This window comes from Epinephelus lanceolatus, chromosome 17, assembly GCF_041903045.1.
Source record: "Epinephelus lanceolatus isolate andai-2023 chromosome 17, ASM4190304v1, whole genome shotgun sequence".
Classification (NCBI taxonomy): Eukaryota; Metazoa; Chordata; class Actinopteri; order Perciformes; family Serranidae; genus Epinephelus; species Epinephelus lanceolatus.
The window spans coordinates 21,774,597-21,801,978 of NC_135750.1; the positions used below are offsets into that span (position 1 = coordinate 21,774,597).

Below are 27,382 nucleotides of genomic sequence, written 5' to 3' on the forward strand. Positions count from 1 at the left end.
TCTGAAAATCTACTTATGTAAGTTATGTCATTCATATGCTTGAATTGATTGTTGGACTTTGGTGACGTTGTTTATGATAATGAACTAAACAGCAATTGTTTTCTTGCATACACTTTTTCTCCAGAAAACATACCGTTTTTTCACAGTTGAACAGTTTCTCTCGTGTTGTTTACCCTCCCACAGTTGTTTATACTCATCTCATGCTCAGAACACACATTTAACAACATTTGATTTTCTATGTGGATGATCTCCAACTCTGATCTTTGAACCTGTGCACTGAGACTACTCTACTATACTCTCCCTCCAGGGTGTGAGCACATGTGTTAGAGCATGAGTTGGTGTGACTGCACTCATGCACTTTCCACTGCACGCACACACACACATACACTCACATGCAGGGATATAGGTTTAGCCAACAGGGTCCTTCATAGATCAGCCTCCCCTGACAGCTCTCTTAAATGTCCTTGGCAGCCCCCCAACCCCCAGCTCCCGTCCCTTCTCTGTTCCTGCACCTTTTCCTCTCTGGCCCGGCCTCTGATAGATGCTGCCATATTTCTCTGCCTCTCTCCTCTGGAATGCTCCCATAACCACTGGGCCCTGTAATGCATGACACAATCTGTATATATCCCATTAAGTGTCACTTTGTGAATGAACCTGTTTCTCTACACACACTTCGCCTTGCAGAATGACATGCACAGGAGAGAGGCTGGAAGCTGACCAGCTCCTTTAAAGCCAAGATAAATGTCTCTTGGACCCTGAATTATCCTTTTAGCTATCCTTCCAGCTAGTGTTTCTATAGTGGAAACTGTTCAGTAACGCTGAGTTCATTTTTGAGTTTAGATGCTGATAATTATTTCCATGATCTGCTTCTGTAGCCACAGTTTCACCAAGTGTCACTTTTCCTTTTTCCTAACGCAACAACTCATCTCCTGAGCTCGGACGTCCTCACAAGACTGTGAAGAATTATACTTGAAAAACAGTGTTTGTTTTCTCTTCACCCTCCGCAGTCCCCAACTAATATTTGTTTTTTTACATCATGAGGTTTGGTACACACTCTCTGCATTGCTATCAATCACATTTTTAATTTAATGTATGAATATGTGATTTATGTTGCTCAGGCAGAAGATATAAATCTATTTTGTGGTGGGAGAGAAAGGGGGGGGGGGATAAGAGCGCTGATGTCCCTTATTGATTGGCTGGCTTAATAGTGTTTGTTCTTTATAGCTGATCTCAGGAAATAAAGCAAATAAATAGTTGAGAATGAGTTCAGTCACTGCGATGCTCACGAGGATGGGAAAGAGACTGAGTGAGGAGGAGAGAATGGGAATAGAAAGCAACAGAAAAGGAATGATACAGCAGGAAGTCATGAATATAAAGGATGAATACTGTCGATTGGTCGTCTGGATCTTGTCATGTTTGAGCTGATGTAGACAGTTCATTCAATATTTTGAGTCCAACTGTGAAACCAGGGCACAAGTCACACAGCGTTTTCATCACTTTTAGATAAAGCTGGTGACTGCATTCAGCTATAATACACTTTGCTTCCAGGTTTAGCTGTCCTGTGTGTGTTCAAAATGCTAACCTTTATTGACATCTCACCACAAGAACATGTTTTCTTTGTAAACCCAGAAGCTACACGGTCAGGCGTCAGTCTCGAGTCACATCTTTTCTGTTAATGCAGAGTGTCAGGCCATTATTTGCTCTAAGACTGTTTTACAATTCTCAGAGGATTTGTCAAATTGATTTGAAAACCAAACTGTGGTTATTGCCCAGCACCCTGGCTCCACGGAGGGGTGATGAATGAAATTTGTCTTGACGTGCCAAGTTAAGGGAAAGGAAAGAAATTACTTTAGGTGAAGCACTTGTTATATAAATGCATTAAAGTCATAACCCTGCCTGGATTTAAGATCAGATTTCACGCAGGAACAAATCTTAATTTTTTAATTTCTCCAGAGAATAGATCTTGCATCAGCTTTCCGACTCCAAACCTTAATCACAAACCCGTGGAATAAAACACCGAAAAGCCCTCAGATCAGTGACTTAAGCTTCTCCCAACTTGATCCACGCCGAGAGGAGGAGAGGACCGCATAAATCCAGCCCATTAGCCCTGAGGTCTCCTGATGACAGTTCCCGCCCCACGGCTGATGTAAACCAAACTTCCTGTTCGGAGATGAAGAAGCCTGTCAAGCAGCTGCAGCCACCTCGACCCCCTGTCACCCTCCCTCCGTGATGCTCGGGCATTAATAGCAAATCGATTCTAAATGAGGGACAAGGGAAACGAGTGAGAAACAAAAGGATGCGTCCATCTCCGGTGGAGGGATGTGCAGAGGCGAAGATGCTGGAAGGAAGGCTGGTTTAAGAGAGTTACACAAGGGATTTTAGAAGCATGAAAACACTTCCCCTGACATCCCTGACTTCTCTCTGAGGCTCTGTGTCAGGTGCTGAGGATAAATTGCAAATGCATGGTGTGGACAGCATGAGACAGAGAGCAAAGTTGGTACAGTGACCGTCTGAAAACAAAGAAAGCTGCAGGTTAAGAGACTGCAAACATCTATAAGACTGACCATAATCTGACATTCTTCCAACGTACATGCTCCACTCTTCCCTCTAGGGTTCTCATGAGCTTTCTCCTAAACTTCACATTTTTATTTAATTACTGTGTTGTGCTTTTCATCACTGGAGGTCTCGCCATTTGACCAAAGTCCCCCAGTCTGCAGGCTTCTCCAAACGACTCGATGATACAAGTAATGAGCACTTTTTCATCTTATCATGCCTAATAGTGTATTGATTTCACCCTGAAAGAAATGACTACATCATCTCCTCAGTTGGCCTGTGTCATCATGAACAACCCGGATTTGTTACATTGCAGACATAAAGAGTAAGTACTACACAAAACCTCTCAACCTTTTCAAGCCGTAATGTGGAATATTGGATAGTGATCTATGGTCATATGAGGTCAACTAATCCTGCTATGAGAATCCAGATCTTTTGTTGAATTTAAATTGGTGTTTTAGGGCTTGTTTACGCAAAGTTTCAACACATGTACCATGTGTTCCGTGGTCTGCTGTAAAAAAAAAAAAAAAAAAAAAAAAGGCAGTAAAACTGTCCTCGCAGTTACTGCCATTGCTGCCAGCCGCAGTCAAGCACCATCCCTCCTCCTGTGCTTCTGTCACTGTCTCCTCAGTGGGATAATCAGCCATTCTCCTGCAAGGTAATTCCTGCTCAGGAGTGCATGTGGCCGACACTGCGGAAATTCATTTTTTGGTTTAATTTCAGGCCTATTGATCGTGGAGCGCTTTACGGCTGCATGACATCCATAATCACAACAATGGTGTGACAGCGGAGATAAATAATGTGGCAAAGGCACGGAGAGAAGGAGGGATGTAGGGATGAAAGGGACGCAAATTGAAAAAAAAAAGAAGGAAGAGCCAGGTTCCATCTCTTACTGCATTCTGTATTAATTACCAAACGCCACACTATTACACCCTCCCAACTCCAACCCCTTCACCTGATTGATCTCCCCTCAGAGGCCATAGATTAGTTTTCTTCCCAAACTTATCTGAAATCTGTTTGTTTAAGCATCCATTAAAAGATAGGAGCCAGTGCTCTACAGTAATTACCAAGGATACTGTAATATCTATAATTATTATGATTAGTGAAGCAGAATTAAGTCACTGCCGTAGAAACCACAAGAGGCCAAAGCCATGGCATGATTATGAGGTTTTGCATATACTAATGCTGTTGTGGAGTGCAAGCTGGAGCGATGTTGCTGAAATGCAAACAAGTTGATCCAGGCAACAGTGGATGCATACTAAGAGTGGAAATTATCAGACCAAACATTTAAGTTGTAGGAGCATGAAATGAATTAGTCCTGGTGGAGCATGTTGACCAATGCACAACATACCACTGTTTTTTACTCCATTTAAAATTAGATACTTTCACATTATTTGACACTTTTTATAGGATACCTGTGGAAATATGCACACATTCCCGGCACTCCATTGAGTCATCTTCTCCTCAGTAAGCATAAACGCCTATTTCAGAGATGGCGGGGGCCAGTGCGGTCACTGTTTGCGTGGGCAGAAACTTTAAGAGAACCCAGAGAGCTGGTTTAGGCCGGCAGCAGAGGCCACAGCAGGTCTTTGGCCTCAACTAGGTGTGTACACACGGCTGTTTTTATATGTAACTCCACCACAACTTTGCTCAGTTCCACCTAACCCCCAGCTCAGGAACAGCTTTAAAGCTACGTTATAAATACATCATATAATGAGATGTGATAAATTGAAGTCCAAAATGTGACCTTTCGTAGTGTACATGCAGTTAAATGATAATAGTGTCCAGTAAACAGTGGTGGCGGTGATGCAGCAGTGCATAAAGCATGCCTCTTCTTGTTGTTGGAGTCTGAGGGGGCTGAAGGCTCCCGCTCATAAAATGTCTCAAGTCAGAAAGGCGATAAGGATGCAGAGTTAATGCGGCTTGGCACACGGTTTTATTTGTGCAGAGGTGGAGAAGTCCCGCTTCTGGAGAGGCGTAGAGTGGAGTGGATAGTGTTGCAGGACGGGAAGCAGTGGGGCGATGGAGGATGCTTAGCAGAGGCAGAACTGGTAGGCGGGAGAAAGAGGAACTGACCGTTTTTATTATGGCCATATGAGAAGTACTTTGCAGCACTGAATTAATGTATGGAATATCAAAGACATTGTCATTAACATGTAACAATCTGTTTCTGCAGGTATAGATTCATGTTTGGTAAGTTTTATTGGATGTAATGCAAAACTGTGGAATACAGTTATTGGATATTGTACAAGCTTTTGCTTATAGACACTCTCTCTTGCCAATCATGCTAGATAATATCTTCTTTAGTGGCTTTCAAGCAAACAAATTTCCTCTGGATGTCATCCTCAACAAAAGTGCCCAAGAAAGCCTTGACCTCGTTGTTCATACATCTATCATGAAATCTCTTCTTCAGCTCCAGTCTGATGGTCACAGCACAATGAACTACTAGTAACACTAGCGTTCCTGACCAATTACCGATATTTATGTTGCAAGTTTCATCCAGAAAGTTGCTGAACTTTTAGAGAGTACTACCATCCAAGTACGGACTTTTTGTCAAGAAGAAACAATAATCCAGGAACTAAATTTAGATTCATTAAAAGGACCTGAGTTCATCCAAAGATTCTTGATCTTGAAGGGGGGGCGGGGGTGTAGTACAGCTTGTGGATATCTAAGCCAGTCATTTCAGCTACTCTATAAACACATATCTAAATATGAATGCAGACACATTTTAATACAGCTAATGTAAAGTTACATCCTCATCAGACAATAGCTGATGAGTTCCAAGATTGCTTTTTGGCCAGTGCGTTCCACCTCTCCACACAGTCTGTTTACCTGCCATTTAAACGTGATTGGTCAATACTGGGGCGGCACGGTGGTGCACTGGTTAGCATTGTCACTTCACAGCAAGTGGGTTGCTGGTTCGAACCCAGGGTGGGGGAACAAAAAAAGAGTTGAGGACATATGACCAAACTCCACTCATAAACCCTCGGCTATGCAGTTCTCATTTTATCCTCACAGGCCCACTTCCTGTTTGCCGCACGTGTTTTTATTTGGGAGGCCCCCTTTGCCACCCCACCCTGACCCGATGGGGACCGCAGTCGGCTACACAATGGAGTCGACTCCCCCATGAGGAGCTTGCATGTTCTCCCTGTGCCAGCATGGGTTTTCTCTGGGTACTCCAGCTTCCTCCCACATTCCAAAGACATGCACATCGGGTTAATTGGTGACTCTAAGTTGGGCGTGGTTTGAATGGTTGTCTGTCTCTTTGTGTTAGCCCTGCAATAGTCTGTTGCCCATAGATTGTGCATACATATCAAAAATCTGTTAATAGAGATTGCATTGTGGGAAATGTGTTTTTTTTTTATCCACCAGTAAGGATATCTTAACATCTGCTGCATTGATTTCAACTATTTTTTCATCTTTCCACTGCAAGTCCCCACATTTTATAGAGTCCAACTCTAAATCAGTGACACTTGACATTGTGATACTGATTACAAAAACCCTGGTGAAACTGGACATATCAATGTCTTACTGCATGTTCACACAAGAGCAACAAGCAGCAAACTTTCAGAGCAAATCACTGTTCATGAGAATTGATTCTCAGCCATGTTGCATGAAGCCACTGTAAAACAATCATGGCTTGGTTTCTCTATCCTGAGCTGCAGGAATTCTCTGCTGCCATACATGCATACATAATGAGACAAGGCTTGGGAACAAAACAGTTTCTTGTTGGCGTTAGGGATGAGTGCCACTGGGAGTGAATTGTACAACAAGGCTCCACACCACTGATCAGCTATAGCTATTTGTATGTGAGTCAACACCCAGCCTGCTCTCTTTTTAGGGAGGGCCAGTGACCCTATCATGGACACGACCTGTTAAGAGAAGCAGCATTTTCTTATCTGCATGCCCTTGGAGTACGCGCCCATTGATATGCCACCTTGACTCTATCTTCATGCCAAGATGCTTCCAATTATGCGAGCCGCTGGAGTGAGGCAGAGCGTGGGTTTCTGTACGATGAAAACTGGTCCATGGGTAATGTGATCCTGCTGCTTTTCCCCCCACAGGGATGGTTTCTGCTCATGGAGGGGTGGGGGGGATTGAAAGAACAGCCAATTCTCTACTCAACATATCCCAGTTCACCACTTTTCCCACAGTCTCATGACCCCATTAGGTAGGCTGATCTATTTAGTGAATGGCTCATCACCAGGGCCTGAGCTCTGCAACAACCTGCATCTATTACACCCAGCACTTCCATACATCATATGTGGGGATTTTCGCTGTGACATCAGTTCCTGTGTTATCAATCTTTCTTGAGATGCGGCTTTTTATGCGGCCTGATGTCACCAGACAGCCAGGCGGAGGTGACCGCACAGTCAGGGCAGCCCCATGACTGACAGCAGCCTGTCAGCTGATGTGACAAGCTCAGTGTTGGACAGCCAATAGCAAAATAAGAGATAGATAAATGGAGAAGAAGTAAAGCGACTGACTGTTTGTAGCCTGTGGAAGCTTCTTCACGTTTATGTCAAATATTGGGCCTCAGTGCAGGAAGCGTTATACAAACAAATTTTCTTTTGTTTTTGTTTGTATCCAGGATTTCTCATATTTTGTTAGCAGCCACTGATTTCTGAGATTCACCAATGTTTTCTTATTTTTAAGAGAAAAATGTATGTGTGGTTGAGAGCACTTTTACCAATATAAGAGATTGTTTTCATACCCCACATATTTGTCCAGTGCAAGGAAACTTAAGTTTTATATATTCATAACATAATTTTTGCACAATTTGAAGAACTTTTACTTTACTTGAGTAAATTAATCTCATGCCACTCTCTATTTGTACTCCACTCTAGAAGGAAATACTGTACTTTTTACACCTCAACATATATTTGATGACTTAAGTCTCTTGTTACTTTACAAATTAAGATTTTTGCTCATTTTGACACAAGTTCTGACACTCTGGAAACCCACATTTACTTTGTTTAAGTTAATTTAACAGTAGGTTGATTTCACTACTGCCAAACTTATTGCAGCCTTTTTTTGGTGGCATCTCTCCGGTTCTTGGGCACATGTCAGAGTATTTGCACACAGCACAACACCTGCCCACATATAGTGTTTAGAGGATGTTACCTGTGCTAATTGTAAGAGCAGATTTGGATGCTTAAGAGTTTTTGGTGCATCTGGAGTCGATTTCTCTTACTTTTTCTATTAACAGACAATTAAGAAAGAGAGAAATTTAAGACAAATGTCTCTGCATGAGACCCATTTTTCTCCTCTTTTATGTCTATTTTCTTCTCAGGCTTCCAGGAATCAATTTGCTTTCTTATCTCAGTTTGCACTGTGGACAGTTTACACAGGACTTAAGAAATCTAAACTCTTAGTGAGGAAATGCTGCTCTTGTCACTTTTTTTTTTCAGTTTCAAGTTCTCATTCATACCTGATTTATTTGGTTTCCCTCACTTCCAGAAGAGGGCAGCACTTCTTTATCAAACGTTACTGTAACTTGTGCCACATACAGTAATCTGACGTGTGAAGCGCCCCTGTGTAATTTATCGAGAAGTATGCAGACAGAGGTCATCATCTTCAAAGTCGAGGAGGATGCTGCTCATTCCCTGCATGCTTCCCATCCCTTTAATCTCATCTCTCCTACTTCACTATTTCAAAAAGGAAGCCATTCAGACTAAAGCATAGTGTGTCACACGCTGTGATTTATGAAAAGTGCACAATACAATTTACAGCAGACTTCAGTCACTTCCACTTGTATTGCCTGTCGCCCTTCTCCTCTCCCTCTCTCTCTATCTCTCTCTCTCTCAGCTCGCCTCACTTTTTTGTTCCCCCCCTCTCTCTCCCTCTTTGCTCCTGCTCCACCCTATAATCACGCCGGTTCATGGCTCTCATTTGGAGCGGTATATATAGCAGTAATTGTCAGGGTGCAGTACAGAGACTGGGCAGAGCATGTGTACTCTCTCACAGGGCTGTTTTGCAATAAATCTCATACTAGAGAGGAGAGGATCGGGGTGGTGGGGGGTAAGTACGTGCACAAGCACACACACACACACACACACACACATTCACTCCAATGCTCCAGCAATACAGTAAGCACATAAAGAAGAAGATAACATTTTACAAGCACCTATGAAAAGGCATTGTACTAATTTGTAAGCGCCGTCTTTGCTTCTGTAAGTCATTATATCTCACTGACTATTCATTTACGCTCTCAATGGGCCTGACATGGAAACTGAATGTGTCTCATAATGTGTTTTTCACTCAACAGGATGGGACAATTATGCAAATGCATTCATTATTCAGGAAAGCCTCTCCTTATCTGCAAATATTAACAATCCCAGGTGATGAGTTAGGGCTCACGTGTCAGGTGGTCTGCTTATGATCCATGAGCACATGGAGACACGCTCACATACTGTTAACATGCAAAATAACAATCAATTCTAAGTGGGAGAAAACACTAATGAGCCCTCTCATCAGCTTCTTAGATTACACAGCGGCGGCTCAACACCCTGAACGTGATAAAAAGCACGTCATCATGAAGGCAGCACAACAGTTCCTATTATGAAAGCAGCCATGTGGCTTTCAGCAGAGACATTCCTGCTCAATAATCTGAAGTTTGATCACAAAAATCCCTCGTCATGTTTGTCTGTCGTATAGAACCATGGAACACTGCTTCCAAAAGAGATGATGGCAAAACCTGTCATGCACTCCAGTTGTGTGTGTGTGTGTGTGTATGTATGTGTGTGTGTGTGTGAAGAGATGGAGAGGGTTCCTTGTAGCTTGTATGGACAGGTCTGTCATTCAGGGAGCACACACAGTCTCCATTGTGTAGCCGACTGTGGTCCCCATCAGGTCAGGGTGGGGTGGCAAAGGGGGCCTCCCAAATAAAAACACGTGCAGCAAACAGGAAGTGGGCCTGTGAGGATAAAATGAGAACTGCATAGCCGAGGGTTTATGAGTGAGAGTTTGGTCATATGTCCTCAACTCTTTTTTGTTAAACCTCAGATTGCTTTCTTTCTTCTGTCCTGATTCATCTTGATCGAGCGATTCGGTTCGCTTGGGTTTCACTTTGGATGTCCACGCTGCGCTGGAGATGTAATCTTACAAAATCACATTCTCTTAAAGCCAGTCCCAGACACTAGATACTAGTGTCTGCAAGTGTGATGAGATAATCTGCTCTTTCCAAGGGAGTGACATGTTTCCATAGAACAAGACAAACTACAAAGACCAAGTGGCTTTATCTCTAACTTGCATTTTCTCTGGTAAAAAAGTCAGACTAAATAAAAAAGACTTTAAGACCCAATATTAGTTCGGATAATCTGTGAAGTCCACCCTACTTGCTCACAGTGTGTGTGCACTTCCACGTGTGTTTATAGGAATACAGTATGCTGAAAGTGCATGAAAGGATGCTGAATGTGTGTGAGTACACTCTGTGCAGCCAGGTGCTTTCAAGTATTCCTTTCCTGTTTGCACAGCAGCTGTTTCATCCCAACGAGCGACCACTTCACAGCTCCGCTGTTTTCTTTCTGGGTGGACTTGTCAGCTGTGATCAAATCAAACTTTTGTTAAGAGTAAATTTCCTTTCCAGACATAGCTGATTACTCCACCCCGCTTCTCCCAGAGTTGATATGCTTGAATTTAGTCATTAATTCCTGGACACATTTGTGTATTTTTGTTACTGAAATAGTTAGGTGATTTCTCGGTTCCCATGAGGGGCAGTGTTTGCAAAGGATTAAGTCACTGAAAGTCTAACAGCTTGAAAGGGTTGTCTTTGGGCCGCCTAGGCATTTTAGGGGAAACCTTGTAAAATAAAGTTCCAGTATTCCACCAGCCTTTAAGTGCATAAAAATTAAGCGCCCAGAATGCATGAGTAATCAGTTTGGACAGATCAGATCTTCCCGCAAAATGACTCCCATGTATCAGAGCAGGTGGAGTGAAAATACAACATATTATATAGAATCTACTGTCGTCTTGATGCAGAGCAAACAAATCGAGCCACTTTCTCATCAACAACATTCTGCAGCGTCATGTATTAGCAGCAAGAAGGAGGCAGGAAGCGGAGGACAGCTTAGTATGTGATGAAGTTTTATTGATTCACAGTAATGATGAATGAATGGATTGCGATTTGGTCTCGAACTGAAATTTGCCTCTGATTCAGCCAGTGTCTATCCACAGTCATCCTAACTTCCCTTGAGGAAAACATGTAACAAAGCTTATCACCTTAATTACTTCAATTTTTACCTGTAAAATAAACATGTGGGTACTTTTTTATGAGAGTGTATGCATCACAGCTAAAAGCAACCCTAATCACATCACATGAAACATTTTTTTTCTCTTTAGATGAGGTTAAAGTCCCTGAGAGCACAGCTTTCTATGAATATGATTGTAGATAAGCACCATGTAGCTCACACTCTCGGCTTTATAGACAAAAAGTAAAACACAACTGGCCATGGAAAACAATGTCCCAGTGCTACGCCTATAGCATGGGTACAATACAGTAATATGAGAGTGGCGAATATGAACCCACTTAGGATATGGAATGGCATATAATTTTAAATAACACAGAACAGACCATAATATGTCAATAGCAACTGTACACAAGCACAAACAAACAGAAAAGCATATCAGTAAACACTCATTGAAGTTTTCATGTCTACTAACATTTATATCTCCATCAGTTTTTAGTAATGGGGCTAAAAAGTTTTCCTAAACAGCTACTCGTTTTTCGGAACCCTCTTTGTGGGCTCAAAATCATTAAATCCCCGCGAGGAGGGAAACAATGTGCTAAAGAAATTAATTCAGTCTACAGTTGTCGTTATGAGTGACTTGTCCTTTCCACAGCGTGTCCTGGAAACTGGCCATTAGAAAAAAACATGTCTTAACAGGTTTAACCACTAAGACATTAAGCCAAGCACATCAAACACATTAATGGGATAACACAACATGATTAACACAAGTTCCATGTTGTAAAGCACAAGGAGTTGCATCATTGTTTGGTGTGGAGCTAAAACGCTAGCGAAGCGAGTGTCAAGAGAGATACAGTATATTTGAGCAGGCCCGGCTTTAGTAAAAATAAGGCCACTGTTTACTGTGTCAAAGCGTGAATTGAGGAGTTTATTTTCTCTCCCAGACAAACATGTTGTTCTTGTTGGGGAGCTGAAAAAGCCAGCTTGTGGTCTCTGTATGGCTGCCTACAAAAAGGCAGCTCTGCTAGTAAAAACTGTATGTCTGCATAAGTCTTTCTCCGAACTTCATCCCTCTTTCTCTTTCTGTGTCACTTCCTCAGTCTTTCTTTAAATCACTGTCTCACTGAATCACTCAGAGTCTGACTCGTAGCTTGTGTAAAGATGGATTCCCCCTCTCCCTGTGATTCCCTAAGTTACAATTCCATAGTGTTTCTTTATAAAGCACATGCTATAGCCCTAACCTTAACTGTAACCTTAAGTCTAACCCAAACAGACGTAATTAAAAGGCTTTTTATATGCTCTCAAAACCCAGCCTGCCAGCCTGCCACAATACTGTGGTTTCTCCCTCCCATCGCAGAGGCTGGAGGAGAAAAACTGTACAGTTACAGTTGTTTTAATAACAAAAATAAATCAACAATTATTCTTCTGTATCATGGGAACGATCTAATATTATGCCCTGTATGAAATCAGTTTCTCCTTCCTGGTTAATAACATCAGAAAAACAAAACAAAAAATCAGTATTGTTAATTAAGCGCTAGCTAACAAACTCTTTACTGAGCATGCTGTGTATGTGTGAAAACCATGAATAAATAAAGTTACAGCATAAATAGTACATTGAATATGAAAACTAAACACAAACCTTATATTTCACTTTCTCAAATGTAAAACACAATAAAGTGTTTTTTAGATATACATCTTAAAAAGTCAAATTGGTGGCTGATTTAAAAAAAAAAAAAGGGCAAAACTGGAATACTGCTGTATAAAAGATAAAGTGCTTTGTTCCATAAAAATCATTTGACCTCTTCTTACCTATTCTAGATGAGAAGCAAAACGCTGTAGCACGACTACACTTTTATAAAACAATGATTTTGTTAAAACCAAAGCAATGATAAAATACCTCATTAACTGTAAAATAAAACCAAAATGCATTGTACAACACTGTTCACCTGAAACGTAGTGAGGTTAAAATAACGACATACAGTATTGTTAGAGAGCACCAATATTGAAGTAATGTAAAAGCGCAACAGTTACAAAATTCAACAAGTAAAGAATTTGGGTAAAATAATGCCAACAGAGCAAATTATAGTACTTTTTGCTGCATGTGCATTAATCCAACCATTTGTAACAGAAATTACACAAATTCACAATATTATTATTTTTCTCATTTTTCCATATCTTCTATTTTGGGAGTGAGATTTCCCGACAGCTTCCTCATTGTCTTAGTGACAGTTTAGTTATAGCGACATTACTTTCATGCGTATACGTTTTTGAATAACTACCTTAAGTTACTAGTCATCCACATTCACAAAATTCAGTATAGTTTGAATCCATATCCAATATCTTCTTACTTAACTAGAGTTAAAAACATGTTGAGCCATCTGGCACCTGTTCCACTCTTGTTGTCAATGAAGTCTCTGCAATGGTCGCTGCTGTGATATGATGTGCTTGTGAGTGTTTTATCCACATCTGCCAAGGAGGTGTGTTGGTGTTGTTGTGTTGTCTGTTATTGTGGGTCCTAAGGTCCCAAGGGCCTGGGGCCATTGACCTCAGCCCACCCTGAGTAGTCTCTGGGCCCCACTGGAAGGCCTTCGCGCTGGGCCCTGGGATGGGCTACACAAAGTTGTTGGTGATTTGCCTCTGGTGTTCAAACAGGTCCTCGATCTCTGCGCTGTATGCATCACCTATAAAGGAGGAAAGAGCGTAACAATCATTGATGGAGTGGGCTAAGTATCGTATCGTTAAAGTGATGCCAATACCGATGGAGTACTTTATTCGATACCCATAATATGATCGGAGTGGTGTGTAACATAGCCATACTTTCGAACATTTGGGTGGCATCTCAGCTCACTGAACTGTCAAGCATTGAGCTCTGAGCCAGGGATAGTTGTGGGAGTCCACCCGTCCACACACAGTGACAGGGCTAACTGTTAGCATCATTCTGCTAATGTTACCTAACGGTTATTAATAGGTGTAACAACAGAGTCATTTTGGTTTTGGTGTAAGTTTGTTGGGACCATTAAAGAACTTGTGAGACATGTTAGCCGCTGCTGCTGCATTAGCTCGTGCGAACCCACTGTCCATTGTGGGGAGATCAAACATAGGTGTTGATTGACTGGGGACATTTTAATAATACAAAGTTCTGGGTTATTTCAGTCAATACCTTAAAGACATTGAGTAGCAATACCCAGCCCTAGTGACAGAGGAGGGGAGAAATTAAGATGAAGGGATTTTCTTTCCTTACCTGCATGACATCCATACATGTAAGCTCTGTGGCCGTCATATTTGCACCGACATCTCATGACATTGTTCATAAAGTCAGACTCAGCCATGTCCATCGAGGGGTTAACCTCCACCTGTGAAATGACACAATCACACACAGCCTCTGTTAACGTAAGCACCGATTCAATATCACAATGTTTTGATCTTACGACTCGCAGCTGCATATTTCATCATCGGGACGAACATTTACTAGAAAACAGGGAAAATTTATCACTTTGTTGTTCTCAGTTTCATCTAATAGTATATCTCCAGCCGGCCCGGCACGTGGTCAAACAAGGAGCGAGTCTCCTCTCACTACACACTGAGAAAGCCATTTGAAATAAAGAGCAGTTGGATGTAAAATTGTTAGAGGGCCTGTTATTAAACAGCACTCGTGGCTGGTATTGTTTTTATAGTCAATCCCTTTCTCATCTATAAAAAGCTGGATGACTTTTCCATACTGTATTCCTATTTGGAAAGATAAATACTTTCTCGTGGACCTAAAGTTGAATGATGTTCACGTCATAGCCTACAGCTGAGCGTATGTTCTGAAAAACATGCAGCGGTGAAAACACTTACTTTTACCATGTGTTTATGCAAAGCACAAAACACTCTGGTAGATCTTCAAGTAAAGCTAATCGTAAAATACTTTATAACTTGTATGAGAACATGTAACAAAGACACTCCAGCCCACACGAAACATGATAATTAGCTGCGTAAGAGGTTATGCAACTTTACAGCTGAAGTTGATGGAATGTGGTTATGCCACAGTGTAGTCCCCAGAGAGAACTGCTCGTCACACCAACATAGGTATGCAAGAATAAGCACTGAATTAGCCTGAAATTGAAGTCTGTTGCAACGGAGTATTTATGCATAAGCATGTTTATATGTCTGAAATCAGCCTCACTGTGAGCGCTGCCATACTAATAGTCTGTCATTTGCAGAGCAGCTCCATAACTGCTGATACAACCTTTCTCTTAATCTGGTCTGGTGATAATACTGAGAAGCCATTTACTCTAATAGCTGCTCTGTAAACTGCTACACCCACTTTAAGTACATGTTCCAAACAGCTACAGGGGGAAAGAAGGCAAACTACACTAAAAAAAGGCAGAAAACTTTAAAAAACTTTGTGAATGCACAAAAGCTGTCTCTTAATTTTTCTGGGGTAAATTACAGTGTTGGACTGGAGTGTACGGGGCTTCTGAAGAGGGCCGCTTCAGTGGCAGAATGTGTTGCTCAGTGAGAAAGTGGCAATAAAAATAAAAACAGGGCAGGAGGAATTCCTTGGAGGCAAATTAGCCGTTCCTAATGGAAGAGGGGACGAGCTGCTGTTTGACTAAAGGGAGGCAATAGTTAATTTGGGTAATTGGTGTGTTTCATTAGCAGTGGGTGGTTCAAGGGTAGGCCTGCTGGATCTTTCTGTAAATCCCAGCATCAGGAAAGTCAGACATCATCTGCACTTTACTAGATAAATGAAAGAACACAGCGGAGAGACGGAGAGCTGCTGTAAAAGATGCTTGTATTTTTCCAATTCTGCAGCCTTGGTGAAAAACGAACTCGCTGCTCGGCTGCTTGTGTCTTCCCTTCTCTCTCTCTTGTTCTTCTCAGTTAAATTTTGTCCCCTTAAGTGCTTTTTCTCCCCAATTGGCCCTGACCTTTTCACCTTCAGTAGTTCTTCCATTTTCTTTCTCCCATTTATCTAAACTCCATTTCTGTCCTCTATCATTCCTTCCTTCTTTCCGCCTCCACATTGTACTGTAGCAATGTACGGCTTTATAATTACGCCCCACTCCACATGCTTAAAATACATCCAGTCAGCACATGCGTTTATATATATGTCTGTCACGTCTATTGCGAGTAAATTAAATAAATCCATCTTCAATAGGGAGCAGAGAAGTGTAATTACAAAGATTGAGAGTGACCTCTCAGACAAACTGGGTGACAGCAGTAATTATCAGACATTGAGTTACACTGTAACCAATCCGCCGCAGCTGGGAGGTAATTGGCAGCATGAGATCTGAGGACTGCTGCGTACATGGTGGGATCAGTAGTCTGAACTGGAAATGGACGATAATGGCAGACGGAGCCCTTGATGTGTTTAAGTCTAGGAGCCACAATGAGTCGACTGATTGACCTGGGTCAATGTAATGACAGACAGAGGAGTGGTTGAGGTGATGACTGTAATGAGGGAGGTCGAGAGGTTTTACTGAAATAGACGGAAACCTGAAAGAATCATAAGGAAGTCCACCTTAAGATCCTGTGAACCTCTTTCTCATTAACTAAATCTCCGGCCTGAAAGGAATACTTCACCCCCCCAAAAATTGTAATCCAATTACTCACTTACACGCATACCTCAGGTGAACGAAGAATCCAAAAACTGACAAAATTCTTGATGAATTGAAGTCAAAGAGGTCCAGGTTTAACAACACCCAAACTATATCAAAACATCCGTCTACATGCACTTACACAACTTGTGCAATATAATCCAAGTCTCGTTTATTCAGTTGTATGCTTACTTCTCAAACAGAGAGTCCTTTCCAATGGGCAACTGAACTGAAAGTGAAACTAATATATGCTTCCTTCAAAGCCAGACTCCATTAACAAAAACTGTAATTTTACCTCGCTGAACATGAGAGCTGCTGGTCTACCGCTGCCTCGATCACTTAGTTTGTTTGTGTTATTGTGTGACTTTGATGTTTTAAATGTTTAGCTCAGACTCACCAGTCACACAATGACACAAAAAATGTATTGGTCAAGGCAGTGGTAAACCAGCAGCTCGCATGTTCAGTGAGGTAAAATTACACTTTCTGTCAGTGGAGTCTGGCTTTTAAGAGGGCATATGTGAGCAATAAGCAATGTCTAGATACAGTTTTGCTGTGGTTCAACACTGACTTTAATTTATTAAGAATTTTCAGTTTTTGGATTCTTCATTCATAGGAGGCATGCAAAAACAAACAAAAACAAACAAAAAAAACTGTTGGAAAGAAATGGTCATTTGGGGGGTTAAGTTTTTCTTTAGAAGAATGGTTAAACACTTGGGAAAATATGTACCGCTTGTACATTCAATTCTGATGTTTGTAGAGTTAGAGAAGATTAATACTGCTTTCGTACCCGTACACTACATAAAGCTACAGCCAGCAGCCAGTTAGCTTAGCTTAAACTGGAAACAGAGGGAACAGCTAGCCTGCCTCTGTTCAAAGGTTACAAAATTCAAACCAGCACCAGGTAGAGTGGGTCGTACCACCAATTGGAAGATCGGTGGTTCCATCCCCAGCTCCTCCAGTCCCCATGTTGAAGTGTCCTTGGGCATGATACTGAACCCCAAATTGCTTCCAAATCAGTGTGTGAGAGTGTGTGAATGGTCACTGAGTAGCAGGTGGCACCATGTATGGTTGCCTTAGCCACAAGTGCGTGACTGTGTGTGTTACTGGGTGACTGTGACATGTAGTGTAAAAGCTCCTTGAGTGGTCGGAAGACTAGAAAAGTGCTATACAAGTGCAGTCCATTTACCAATTAACCATCTAAAGCTTACCAATTAGCACATTATGTTTTGTTCGTTTAATCAGTACAAATACACAAGTGTAAGACATCAAATTGTGGTTTTATGGGAGATTATGTGTCGGACTCTTTCTTGGCTGGGTGCAGTTGGAGTAATGTCTCACCCATAATGTTGGCGAGCAACCAGTGTTAAGTTGTTTGTAGTGCTAAGCTAGGCTAACTGGCTAAGCTAATACTTCATATTTACCATAGAGATACAAGAGTGGCATAGATCTTCTCATCTAACTCTTGGCAAGAGAGCAAAATGATCATATTTCCCATAATGCTGAACTATTCCTTTAAACACAAAGTTAATGGTGTTTGATTTTTGTGACATGAAAAAAAAATTGAAATGTACCCAAACTGCAAATGGGGAGAAGTGAGAAAGATAAAATGACTTCTGACCTGAAAGATGTAGTCTCCTGGCCGAACATCCGTCACATCAACCCACTGACAGTCGATATCGTGGCGATATGTATCCCAACAGCCCACAGAGATACCCTGATCACCCATGTTATAGCAGGAGAAGCGCTTCTGGAGTCCTAGCACACATACACACACACCACCAACATTATCAATCACAGCATCAAAGCTCATTTAATGCTCGGCACTCCCTGGTATTTTTAAGAGCCTTTAGCTTCCTGAATTGCGTCAGACTACATATGAACGCTCCTTTTTCATCTGAGCCATTTCATCCATGATATAACAAGTAAATGGAGAGTGAACAAACAACAACAGCAGTGATCTAACACATTAACCACAAAGTAAAAATCCAAATAGCTGTAGCTGAAATATTGATATTAATTTCCTGTCACTAATGGGAAAGAGTATTTTACTGGGGCTCATGAATAGTGGTGAACATTACCGTCGGGGCAGTACGTGTCCTCCAGACAGAAACTGGCCTTGTGTCCCTCAGCAACCTTCGTGCCATTCAGAGTCAGCAGGTCGTAATGTGTGAACACCTCGATACTGTGGTAGTGCCTGGGAGGACAGGAGGAAAAGTCCAGGTGAGAGTGCGTACGTGTGTGTTTCTGTACATCTATGAGTGTGTGCATTTACGCTAGATGAACACTAGCTCCCTATGGCCTGTAGCCTAATGACCTCACTGCTTGAACATGAGCGTGGGGTGTCACCGTAACACCTCTCACAGAAGCTTGTTTAAGCGCCAGCTTGGTTGAGCTGTTTACTCATTCTGAGTGAATGGAGGGCTTTGAAACACACATGCATAGCACTGATGTGTTGTTGTAACAAACTGAAACGGACCTGACTGTGCATTGGCTACCCTGTGCTTTGTATAATGCCAGACCTGTGGTAACTGGTTCAGCCATCATTTCCACACATGCTGCAGGGCAGCTAATGAATCTGGAGAGATGACAACACTGTTTGAGGCCACCCGTAACTTACTGGGACACATGTCACACAGCCAATACTGTGGGCCTCAAATGACTCCTTCTTCTCTCATGACGACTTGCCTGAAAGTGCTCTCGTCATCTGACAAAACTAACTCACTGACTGAGCGGGGCAAACTAAGCGGCTGAGTTAATTTGTTAAGAGTAGACCTGCGGGCAATATTTAATCTATTTACAACTCATGGACAGAATGCTGCTGAGGCCCAGTGACAGACAAAGGGCTCTTGTGTTTAATGCCTATGTTGCATGCAACCTGCAGCTCCCCTGTCAAACCATATGGGCCCTGGTACACAGATCACGTCAGCATGTTTTTTTCTGCTGGTAGCAATTGAATGCAATTAAATTAAATATATCTCAAATTGCTCAACATTGAAGGAGCTGTGCCATTTTTGCACGTACAGGCAATTTTGTACGAGGAACAGGTGTTTGTCAGAATATTTTCGTCGGCCTCTACAAACCACAACTCACCTGTATCCAGGACACTCAAGACCACAGCTTTCTCAAAAAACATTTAAAGTTACCACAAGCTCAACCACAACATCTCACATATAGTAAGTGTTTAAATAGTTCTTTCCATCGCAACACCCTAAGTACTGCAACACCTCTATTCAGTCGTCAGGGATGCTCTACCTGTGACACTGGTGCCATGTCCAACTCTCTCTTGTTGCTTTGGGTCTAAAGTCAGATCGACCCAGGTTCATGATGCGGGAGGAAAAGCGCAGCAGGCGTCTGTGTCCATAAGGCCAGTTCATCCTGGCAGCAGACGAGGACAGACAGTTCTCCTCGTTGGCGCAGGTCAGCAAGTGGAGCGGTCGGTCCTCCAGGTAGGCTGTCTCCTGGACCAGCTGGGAATCCAAAACGAGGTCAGGTGCCGCTGAAGCAGGTCAGACGTGAAAGATCATGTTAGAATTCAACCAGATTTAGAAGCAGAGGAGAAGATGGGGGACTAGAGGAAGACGGATCGACTTACTGTCTGAACAGCTGACCCCAGCAGCCTTAGTTCCGCCTCCTCGAGGACAATGAACATGGTTGTTGCGGCGACACTGTTGAATTGAAAGCTCTGTGCCCACACAGTGAGTTCCACTAAGAATCACATCACCTGCAGATGAGTCACCTGGCCAGTACCAGGTCTCCTGTCAAAGGAAGGGCAAGGGGGTGGGGTCAGAGGACATAGAAAGCTTGTCAGGTTTTCTATCAAAGAGCAGCATCATAGCTCATTGTCCACCACAGTGAATACAGGGGCTGTGACTATGGATTAGCCTCCATGAGTTCATTTGTTTAAACATCTGTTTGTTTGTTCTTTCATCAATAACTCAAGACACTGCTGATGGGATTTTGACAAATCTTGGAGGAATGATGCCTCTGAACACTCCAGTCTGACATTTTCAAAATTACACTAATTGGTTTAGAGATGGGAGTGTATCATTGTTTGTGACATCATGCCCATCATTTAAGACACTGATGATCAGACTTTGAGAAAAGTTTTCAGATTAAGGGGTGGCCCTACAATCAGAGATCAAAGTGACAGGCTTGCTATCATCACCTTGTCAGTTATGAATGTAACTTTGGTCAGGGAGGTTGTTACCTGATGAGCGCTGGCTGCAAAGCCCAGGCCGAGCTGTCTGCATAACACCATGGCCTCGTTGATGCCCCAGTTCTCACTACAGACAGAGCCCCAGCGCTTACGACCCCCAACCTCCATCAACACTTCCACACGGCCTTCTGACGGGACTCTACCTCCAACAAGCCGCACCTGAAAATCCATCAGATTGAAGGGATTAGCTGTGTTATCAGTGAGAGCTGATAAGTGTAAGTCTTCTGTCAGTTTTCATACCGTGTTCTCTATGCCGGTTTTAGGGACATTACAGCGTACTGAGGCGTCCTGGCTGTGTTTGAACGTCCACAATGGAACTTCCTGGTAGTAGCAGTCTAGGATGGAGTGCTCTGTCCCCATACACTGTACACTGTTCATATGGATCGGTCCTGTGCCTGAAGAGAGAGAAGATGAGGTAGATTTAGAAACCATGCTGACAAAAATTAAGAGGCTAAACAGAAAGAGGCATGGGCATTATATTTTGTGTGTACTTTTTCGGGGCCACCCAACATAGTCACAAAGGCATTAGCAGATTTTATCAAGCAAAACAGCAAACACTCATGCAAGGCCTTCTATTCCTTTCACATGAATGTGCTTTCTCTATTTTAGCATCAAACCAACAATAAAAAGCTCCTATCTGTCAAGCAGCACCACCAACATCTACTTTAGGGATCTGTCACACCCCATTACCACCATTCTGTTGCTTTAGGCACAACAAAAACAACATTGTGTGTAGTCCGCCACCCTGGGTGAGCAAACGAGGCCAAATCTGTGGCAACAAAACAAAAGACTTTCATTTGTTGTTTAAAACCAGATAATCTCCAAACAACATACAAGATGGTGGAAAAACGCTTAAGATTTGGTGAAAGCAAACCGGTGGCAGTATGTAAAAACACATAGAACAAACTATGGCTTCAGTGTTTTCTTAAAACAAAGGGCAAACTGCAAACTTGCAGCATTGAAATAAACACAACCAAAACCACAGAAAGCGGGGGAAAGAGAGAAAAACCAAAAAAAGAAGGGCGAGAAGAAGGATGACCGAAATGGTAGGGACCAGATTGCAGCCTAACCCAATCTGTCTCTGTGTTGGTTTTGGTAGATTGTAGCCCTGTTCCCATACTGGTCACCATGCGTATGTATGAAAAAGATCACATCGAAACCACTTCTGCCTCTATCTGCATGGTAAAGGCCACAAACTAGATCCTAACTCCCACTGTTTAACTTATCAGGACAAACACAGGACCCAGCCAAGGGATCCTCAAAATGCACAGTGACACGCTCTATTTAAACCTTGGGGTGCAGTTTGTGGATTTCACACAGTTTGGGATTTCCACAAAAACCTGAAAATAAATTCCAAGAAACTGGCCACACACACTTTTTGTGCACACATACACACACAGGCAGTCAGGATGTTTTACTCCCATACAGTACTCTATATGTTTATGTAGTTCAGCGGCAAAATTACACAGTAAAATAACAATGCTGGTCAAAAAGGGAAATGGAAACGTTGTCCCTGTAATTTAACTCACTGATGGTGATGATAAATGTAATGATGATGGGCGTTAGAGAGTTAGCAGATGGAGTCTGAACAGAAAATATTCTTCACTTTCATTCTCCCCGAAATCAGTGTCACAAATGATCCAACCCACTAAAACATAACATGTCAAAGACTGACAGCAGATGCAGCTCTAAAGGCAACATTCAGACATAATGTAAATGCGGTAGCTTAAATTTAGTATTTACAAGAAACAGGTTGAGCTTGATTACCATGTAATTAGAATTGGCAGATGCCACAGATCATTTGGACAGATTAGAAAATTGACTCTGGGGAATGGAAATAGAGTAACATCAGTCACATTCTTGTTGAGAATAGCATAAATAGTTGGTTAGTGGTTGCGAGGGAAACCCTGTTCTTTTCCTCTCTGAAATTATACTCTGTTTTAGGCACATTAATGTAGTGTGTGTAGTTTTTCTTTCCATGGAACGTCTCTTTCTATGCCTCTAACAAAAACTTTCTGTCATTGGTTCGATCTGTTTCGTAGCCAAGTGCTAAAAGCATGTAAGTTTGTAAATAGATGTGCCTGTCTGTGGGTTTTTAGATGGCAGAAGCCAACCAGCAGCAAAATAATGTTTCCTTTTCCTCTGTCAACAGCTTTTCCAAGCTGGCAAACAAGTTTTAAGATGACAACTTCACTTATCCCAGAGAGGGATACCACCTGTATGCTGGAGCTAAGTGTTTATGTGTGAGCAAGTGTTTCAACAAATCTGATAAGTGAAACCACAATCAAGCCAGAATGTCGACTGGCAGACTGTCTACCTGTTGACCACAATATTTATCACATTATCACGTTTGATCATCAGGAGTAATTCAGCACACTCCTGTGGGGTCTTGTTGCCACAGACCGAAACTTTTGATATGAAATTTTTTGGTCACGTGCTGCAGAGATTAAGCGTACCTGAGTGTACTGCATCATGATGTGAAGAATGTACTATCATCCTACTCACTTACTTATTTTTTAGATGTAATCGTTTTACCGTGAACTTAAACATTTGTACAAAACTACATTTTACACAATTCAGTCTTTCAGGAAATCTTTCTCAGTGAGGTTTTGTTCTATCAAAGAGTCTAATTTAGGCCTTTTCCAACGACATATGGCTCTGTGTTTATGTGGCCTTCCAGCACATGGAAAATTATATGTCACAGTAAAATGTCTACCAGGCTGCATGTTATAGAAAGGAAGCTGTGAAAGGACTTTTAAGTCCAATCGTCCTGCAGTAGCAGTGTGTATGTAGGTGTAAGACAGAGACAGATGAAAAGGAAGAGTGTGTGGGTGTCTGAGAAAAAAGACAATATGGAGGTATATGTATGTGAAGTGTGTTTAAAGGCCAGCAGGCACTATGAGAAAATCAAAGCGGTAGGTCTTGGGTGCAAAGACCTGCTAATTTGGTTCATGTACATGCAGCAGGGCAAAGTGTAAACTGGCTGGGTAAGGGCAAACATAGATCAGAGGGAGTGGTGATCATTAAGTACAATTTCAGCCGTTCATATCTGGTCTTGTTGCTCTGAAACAGCTGAGCAAATCATGGTGATGCACGATGACAATAGCTCAACAAATGGAAGAATGCTTCTCCAGGAAATTATATTGTTGTCTGAAGGTGCAGCATGCTGTGATGTGAACACGCAGCACCACAAATCTGCAGCCAGAGGTAGATGATGTGGGTTTTTTATAACACTTAATTAGTACAATGATAGAAGCACATAATAAAAAAAAAAAGTTTGGTAAAGCTGTTTAAATGGTCACATCAGTCCAAGGGTCTTTCAGTCGTAACTCGAACAAATTTCACATTGTAGCATTCTTTAAAAATTGTAAAGGAGACTGTGACGCGCAGGATTCACAAGCACTGGTAATTATACCGACCAGATGTGTGTAGAGGTGTGTGTGGTTATTCTATAGCAGCCCGGTGTCACTTGCATGTAATTTAATCAAGGTAAACACAGTGGAAGCTGCACATAATGGCACCGCACTCGGTGCAGCACTGGTCAAATTGGATGTTGCTGTTTTAAAAACATATCTGTCTTGATGTCCTCAGCTGGCTGCAGGGATTTAATGAACTGAAAGAGAAGCTTTCATACAGTATTAAGTAATTTCCAATACTCATATTAATTTGTAGATGAATGCAAACTGATCTAATGACTGGAGAGTCTTTAATTAGAATAGTTTATTCATGTTTTTTGGCATTATTGCGTAATTTTTGCACATACGCACCAAGTATATAGTTTGCTGTTGTTGACAAAATCACCAAACTGGCAGCTGAGTGACAGAAATAAATGTCTATTCTCCTGTTCTCCATGACATATTTTCCACCAAAACACCAACAACTTGCTTTGCCCACCTCTTTGCACCTCTCCTCCTACCTGTGCACCGTGCACTGTGCGCTCTGCACTGGGCACCAAAATACCACACAGATAGACAGTCAATTCAAGGTCAAGAAAACACTTCCTCTTTGTTAGCCGCCACGAAAACAAGGCGAAAATACAGTGTGAGTGAATTAATCACCAACTCAGGAAACACGGTGTAGGAAACCTGCATTTCCAGGAGCGAGACAGGAGTAATATGAGGTAAAACACACAGTAAACCTACCATTTGTCAAACCAGAGCCACATCTTAATGTTATAATTCTGAGACAGGTTTCATTACATACACGAAGCACCGTGCACATGCTTGCACTTGAACATACACAAATGTAGCTTTGTGGTTGTTAGATCAGGGAAAACCTATTTTAGGTAGAAAATTGGAAGCTTTTTGGCCCCTCCTGACAATTAAACACCTCTGCCTCAGACTGCTGGAACCACGATGAACCTGAAATCTGTCCCAACGACTAAAACTGGTGATTGAAACCAGACGACAAGGGGTGTGAAGCCTGCTGCAGTATAAGTATTCTCAGAGAAGCCAGCTACCCCAGACTGTAGTTCTGTTAGACTCATCAAAAAGAAAGGTAGCAAAAATGACATCACCCAATTTAAGAGGTGAAAAGGTAAAAGAAAGTAATCCAACACGTACAAAAATAACCCATGTATGATCAACTGAACAGCTAAACCAGACTGTCATCCCACATTTCATCTCCATCAGCATGATTAGAGACTACACCCTAGCCTGAGGCATGGGGAAGCCTTTCTCACATCTCGTAAGGGTGGGGACACCACTGGCGCAGCTGGATTGCGACTGACTCTGTACATCACCAAAGCTGGAAATTTGAAATCGAAGGAGACCACAGTTCTCAGAGAGTGAATCAAAAGCTTGCTTGAAGCAAGCAAGATTGTGTCTGTGGCTTTAGTTACCAAATGCCAACATAAACCACCGTGGCTTATAGTATTACATTTAGTGTGTCAGTGTGTGTGTGTGTGTGTGTGTGTGCGCGCGTATGCATGCTGTTTGGGCAGCTGGTTGCCCTGGCACAGAACTTATTTAATCACAGCTGGAGATACTGCAATCAACATATTTGCAGATTCATGAGGTAACATACACACACAGACAGACAGACACACATGCCTGTGCATTATCTGATCAGTGAGGGCAGACGGGTGCGGCATCTAAGATAAGCAAAAGGCTGGAAAAGTCTCCTCGTCTTCCCTGGAACACCATGACGCATGATAAACACATTCAAACATCTAAATTGCAGACTCAAAACAATTACATTAAATGTGGGAGTTCTCCAGAATTTCCAGCCTGAGCTGCGTGAAAGCAGCTGTTCTCTCTCTCACCTTGACCCATGAAGGCTCCATGCAAGGCATCCTTGGCAGTACCAAAGCCCAGTTCTCTGCACACCACACTGGCTGCAGTTCTTTCCCACATGTGGTCCACGATGGTCCCCCATTTTCCATCTCGGAGCACCTCCACACGGCCCTCGCCCAGCCTGGGGCCAGCCTTCAGACGCACAGGCTGTACAGGGCAGCAATGGGAAGATAACTCATCTTATAATTACGTGCAGTTCATAAACACTGCTTGATTGTGCTGGTGTAGGCGTAACTGTATTAATCTTACCACAGCTGGATAGGGGGCCTGGGGTCTGCCTGAGGAGATGCGAGCAAACTGAGGTCCTGGCACACACTTGACAACTGCATGTCTCCCGTTCTTACAGGGAGAGGGACTGCGAGGGATTGACAGCTGAGCAATGCACTCTGACAGGCTGTTCTCACTGCCCAGACAGTGAACTTTCTCTACCCAGAATCCCTTCTTCTTTGCCATGAGGCTCAGTCTAGAAAGAAAAGAAAGTTTTTGGTTATATATTTGTTAAACTCCTGACAACTTGATTTTAAATCTGAAAAACAACCTTAATTATTGTTTGTTGAGGGTTTGTGTTAATTGTTGTGATTATGTAGGACTCCATCACTCATAGTCAGAGGCTGACTGAGAAAATAGGTTGTCAGGGCCTTTAAATGGATAGTTCATATCTTTTAAAGTGGGGTTGTGTGAGGTACTCATCCAAAGTCAGTGTTTCACATATAGTAGATGTAAATTTGGAGAAGCAGACAGGAGTACTGCCACGGAAGCTAAGCAATGTACTGCTGTGGGTGGGAGCAGCAGCAATACATATTTTAGCCACCTAAGAAAGTCTCACTTTAGAAATGTCTTTATCATTTTAAGTGTACGATATATTAAGAATATTTTCACCACTTTACCGTAAGCAAGTCAGTGAGTTCTGACGGGGAACTGAAGCTGTTACATTGCTTTCTTAAAAGCCAGACAACATTGAAAAAAACATTAATGTAATATAGGTGAACATGGGAGCTGCTGGTCTACCTCTGCCTCAACCAGTTAGTCTTTTTGTATTATTACATGACTTTGGCATTTAAAAGTGTTGGTCACACAATAACATATTCAGTGAGCTAAAGTTACTGTGAACTACTCACAGTATATTAATTTACCATAAAATACTGGCCTCCCCATTGGAAAGGCCCGTCTGTGTCAAATTAAAGGAATGGAAATGTTGTTAATATACTGTCTATTTGAACTGTTACTATTTTTTTCGGTGGCTAAAATATGTTTTGCCACCGCTTCTGTCCACAGCAGTACACTGCTTAGCTTTTGTGGTGGTAGTTTTGTCTGCTTCTCCAAACAGGGGGCATACCGACCAACATGCGTAATACAGTGACTAAGGACAACTACCTCATGCAACCCCACTTCAAAAGATCCAAACTAAAGTTCAGCTTGTTAGGTCTCCCAAAATGAGTGAGGACAAATATAGCGAAGGAACCATCATTGTCTTTTTATTACCTTGTTGAAGGATCTGCAACCTTGGTATCCCAAATTTTCCTGTAACAGAACCAAAGAACAGATGTTAGT

The 27,382-nt window shown here is 42.2% G+C and overlaps 1 protein-coding gene across 1 annotated transcript in view; it reads right to left on the bottom strand.

The window, feature by feature from the left end:
* Positions 1 to 10,616: 10,616 nt before the first annotated feature.
* loxl4 (lysyl oxidase-like 4) overlaps positions 10,617 to 27,382 on the bottom strand; it is a 30,417-nt gene continuing 13,651 nt past the window's right edge. The window contains exons 5-15 of the mRNA XM_033612576.2: positions 27,314 to 27,352; positions 26,081 to 26,294; positions 25,801 to 25,978; positions 20,778 to 20,932; positions 20,529 to 20,696; positions 19,914 to 20,076; positions 19,574 to 19,817; positions 18,400 to 18,515; positions 17,940 to 18,076; positions 13,981 to 14,092; positions 10,617 to 13,420 (exon numbers count right to left, since the gene is read on the bottom strand). Of these exons, the coding sequence (XP_033468467.1) occupies positions 13,350 to 13,420; positions 13,981 to 14,092; positions 17,940 to 18,076; positions 18,400 to 18,515; positions 19,574 to 19,817; positions 19,914 to 20,076; positions 20,529 to 20,696; positions 20,778 to 20,932; positions 25,801 to 25,978; positions 26,081 to 26,294; positions 27,314 to 27,352 (1,597 nt within the window). The 3' untranslated portion in view covers positions 10,617 to 13,349. The remainder of the gene's footprint in view (positions 13,421 to 13,980; positions 14,093 to 17,939; positions 18,077 to 18,399; positions 18,516 to 19,573; positions 19,818 to 19,913; positions 20,077 to 20,528; positions 20,697 to 20,777; positions 20,933 to 25,800; positions 25,979 to 26,080; positions 26,295 to 27,313; positions 27,353 to 27,382) is intronic.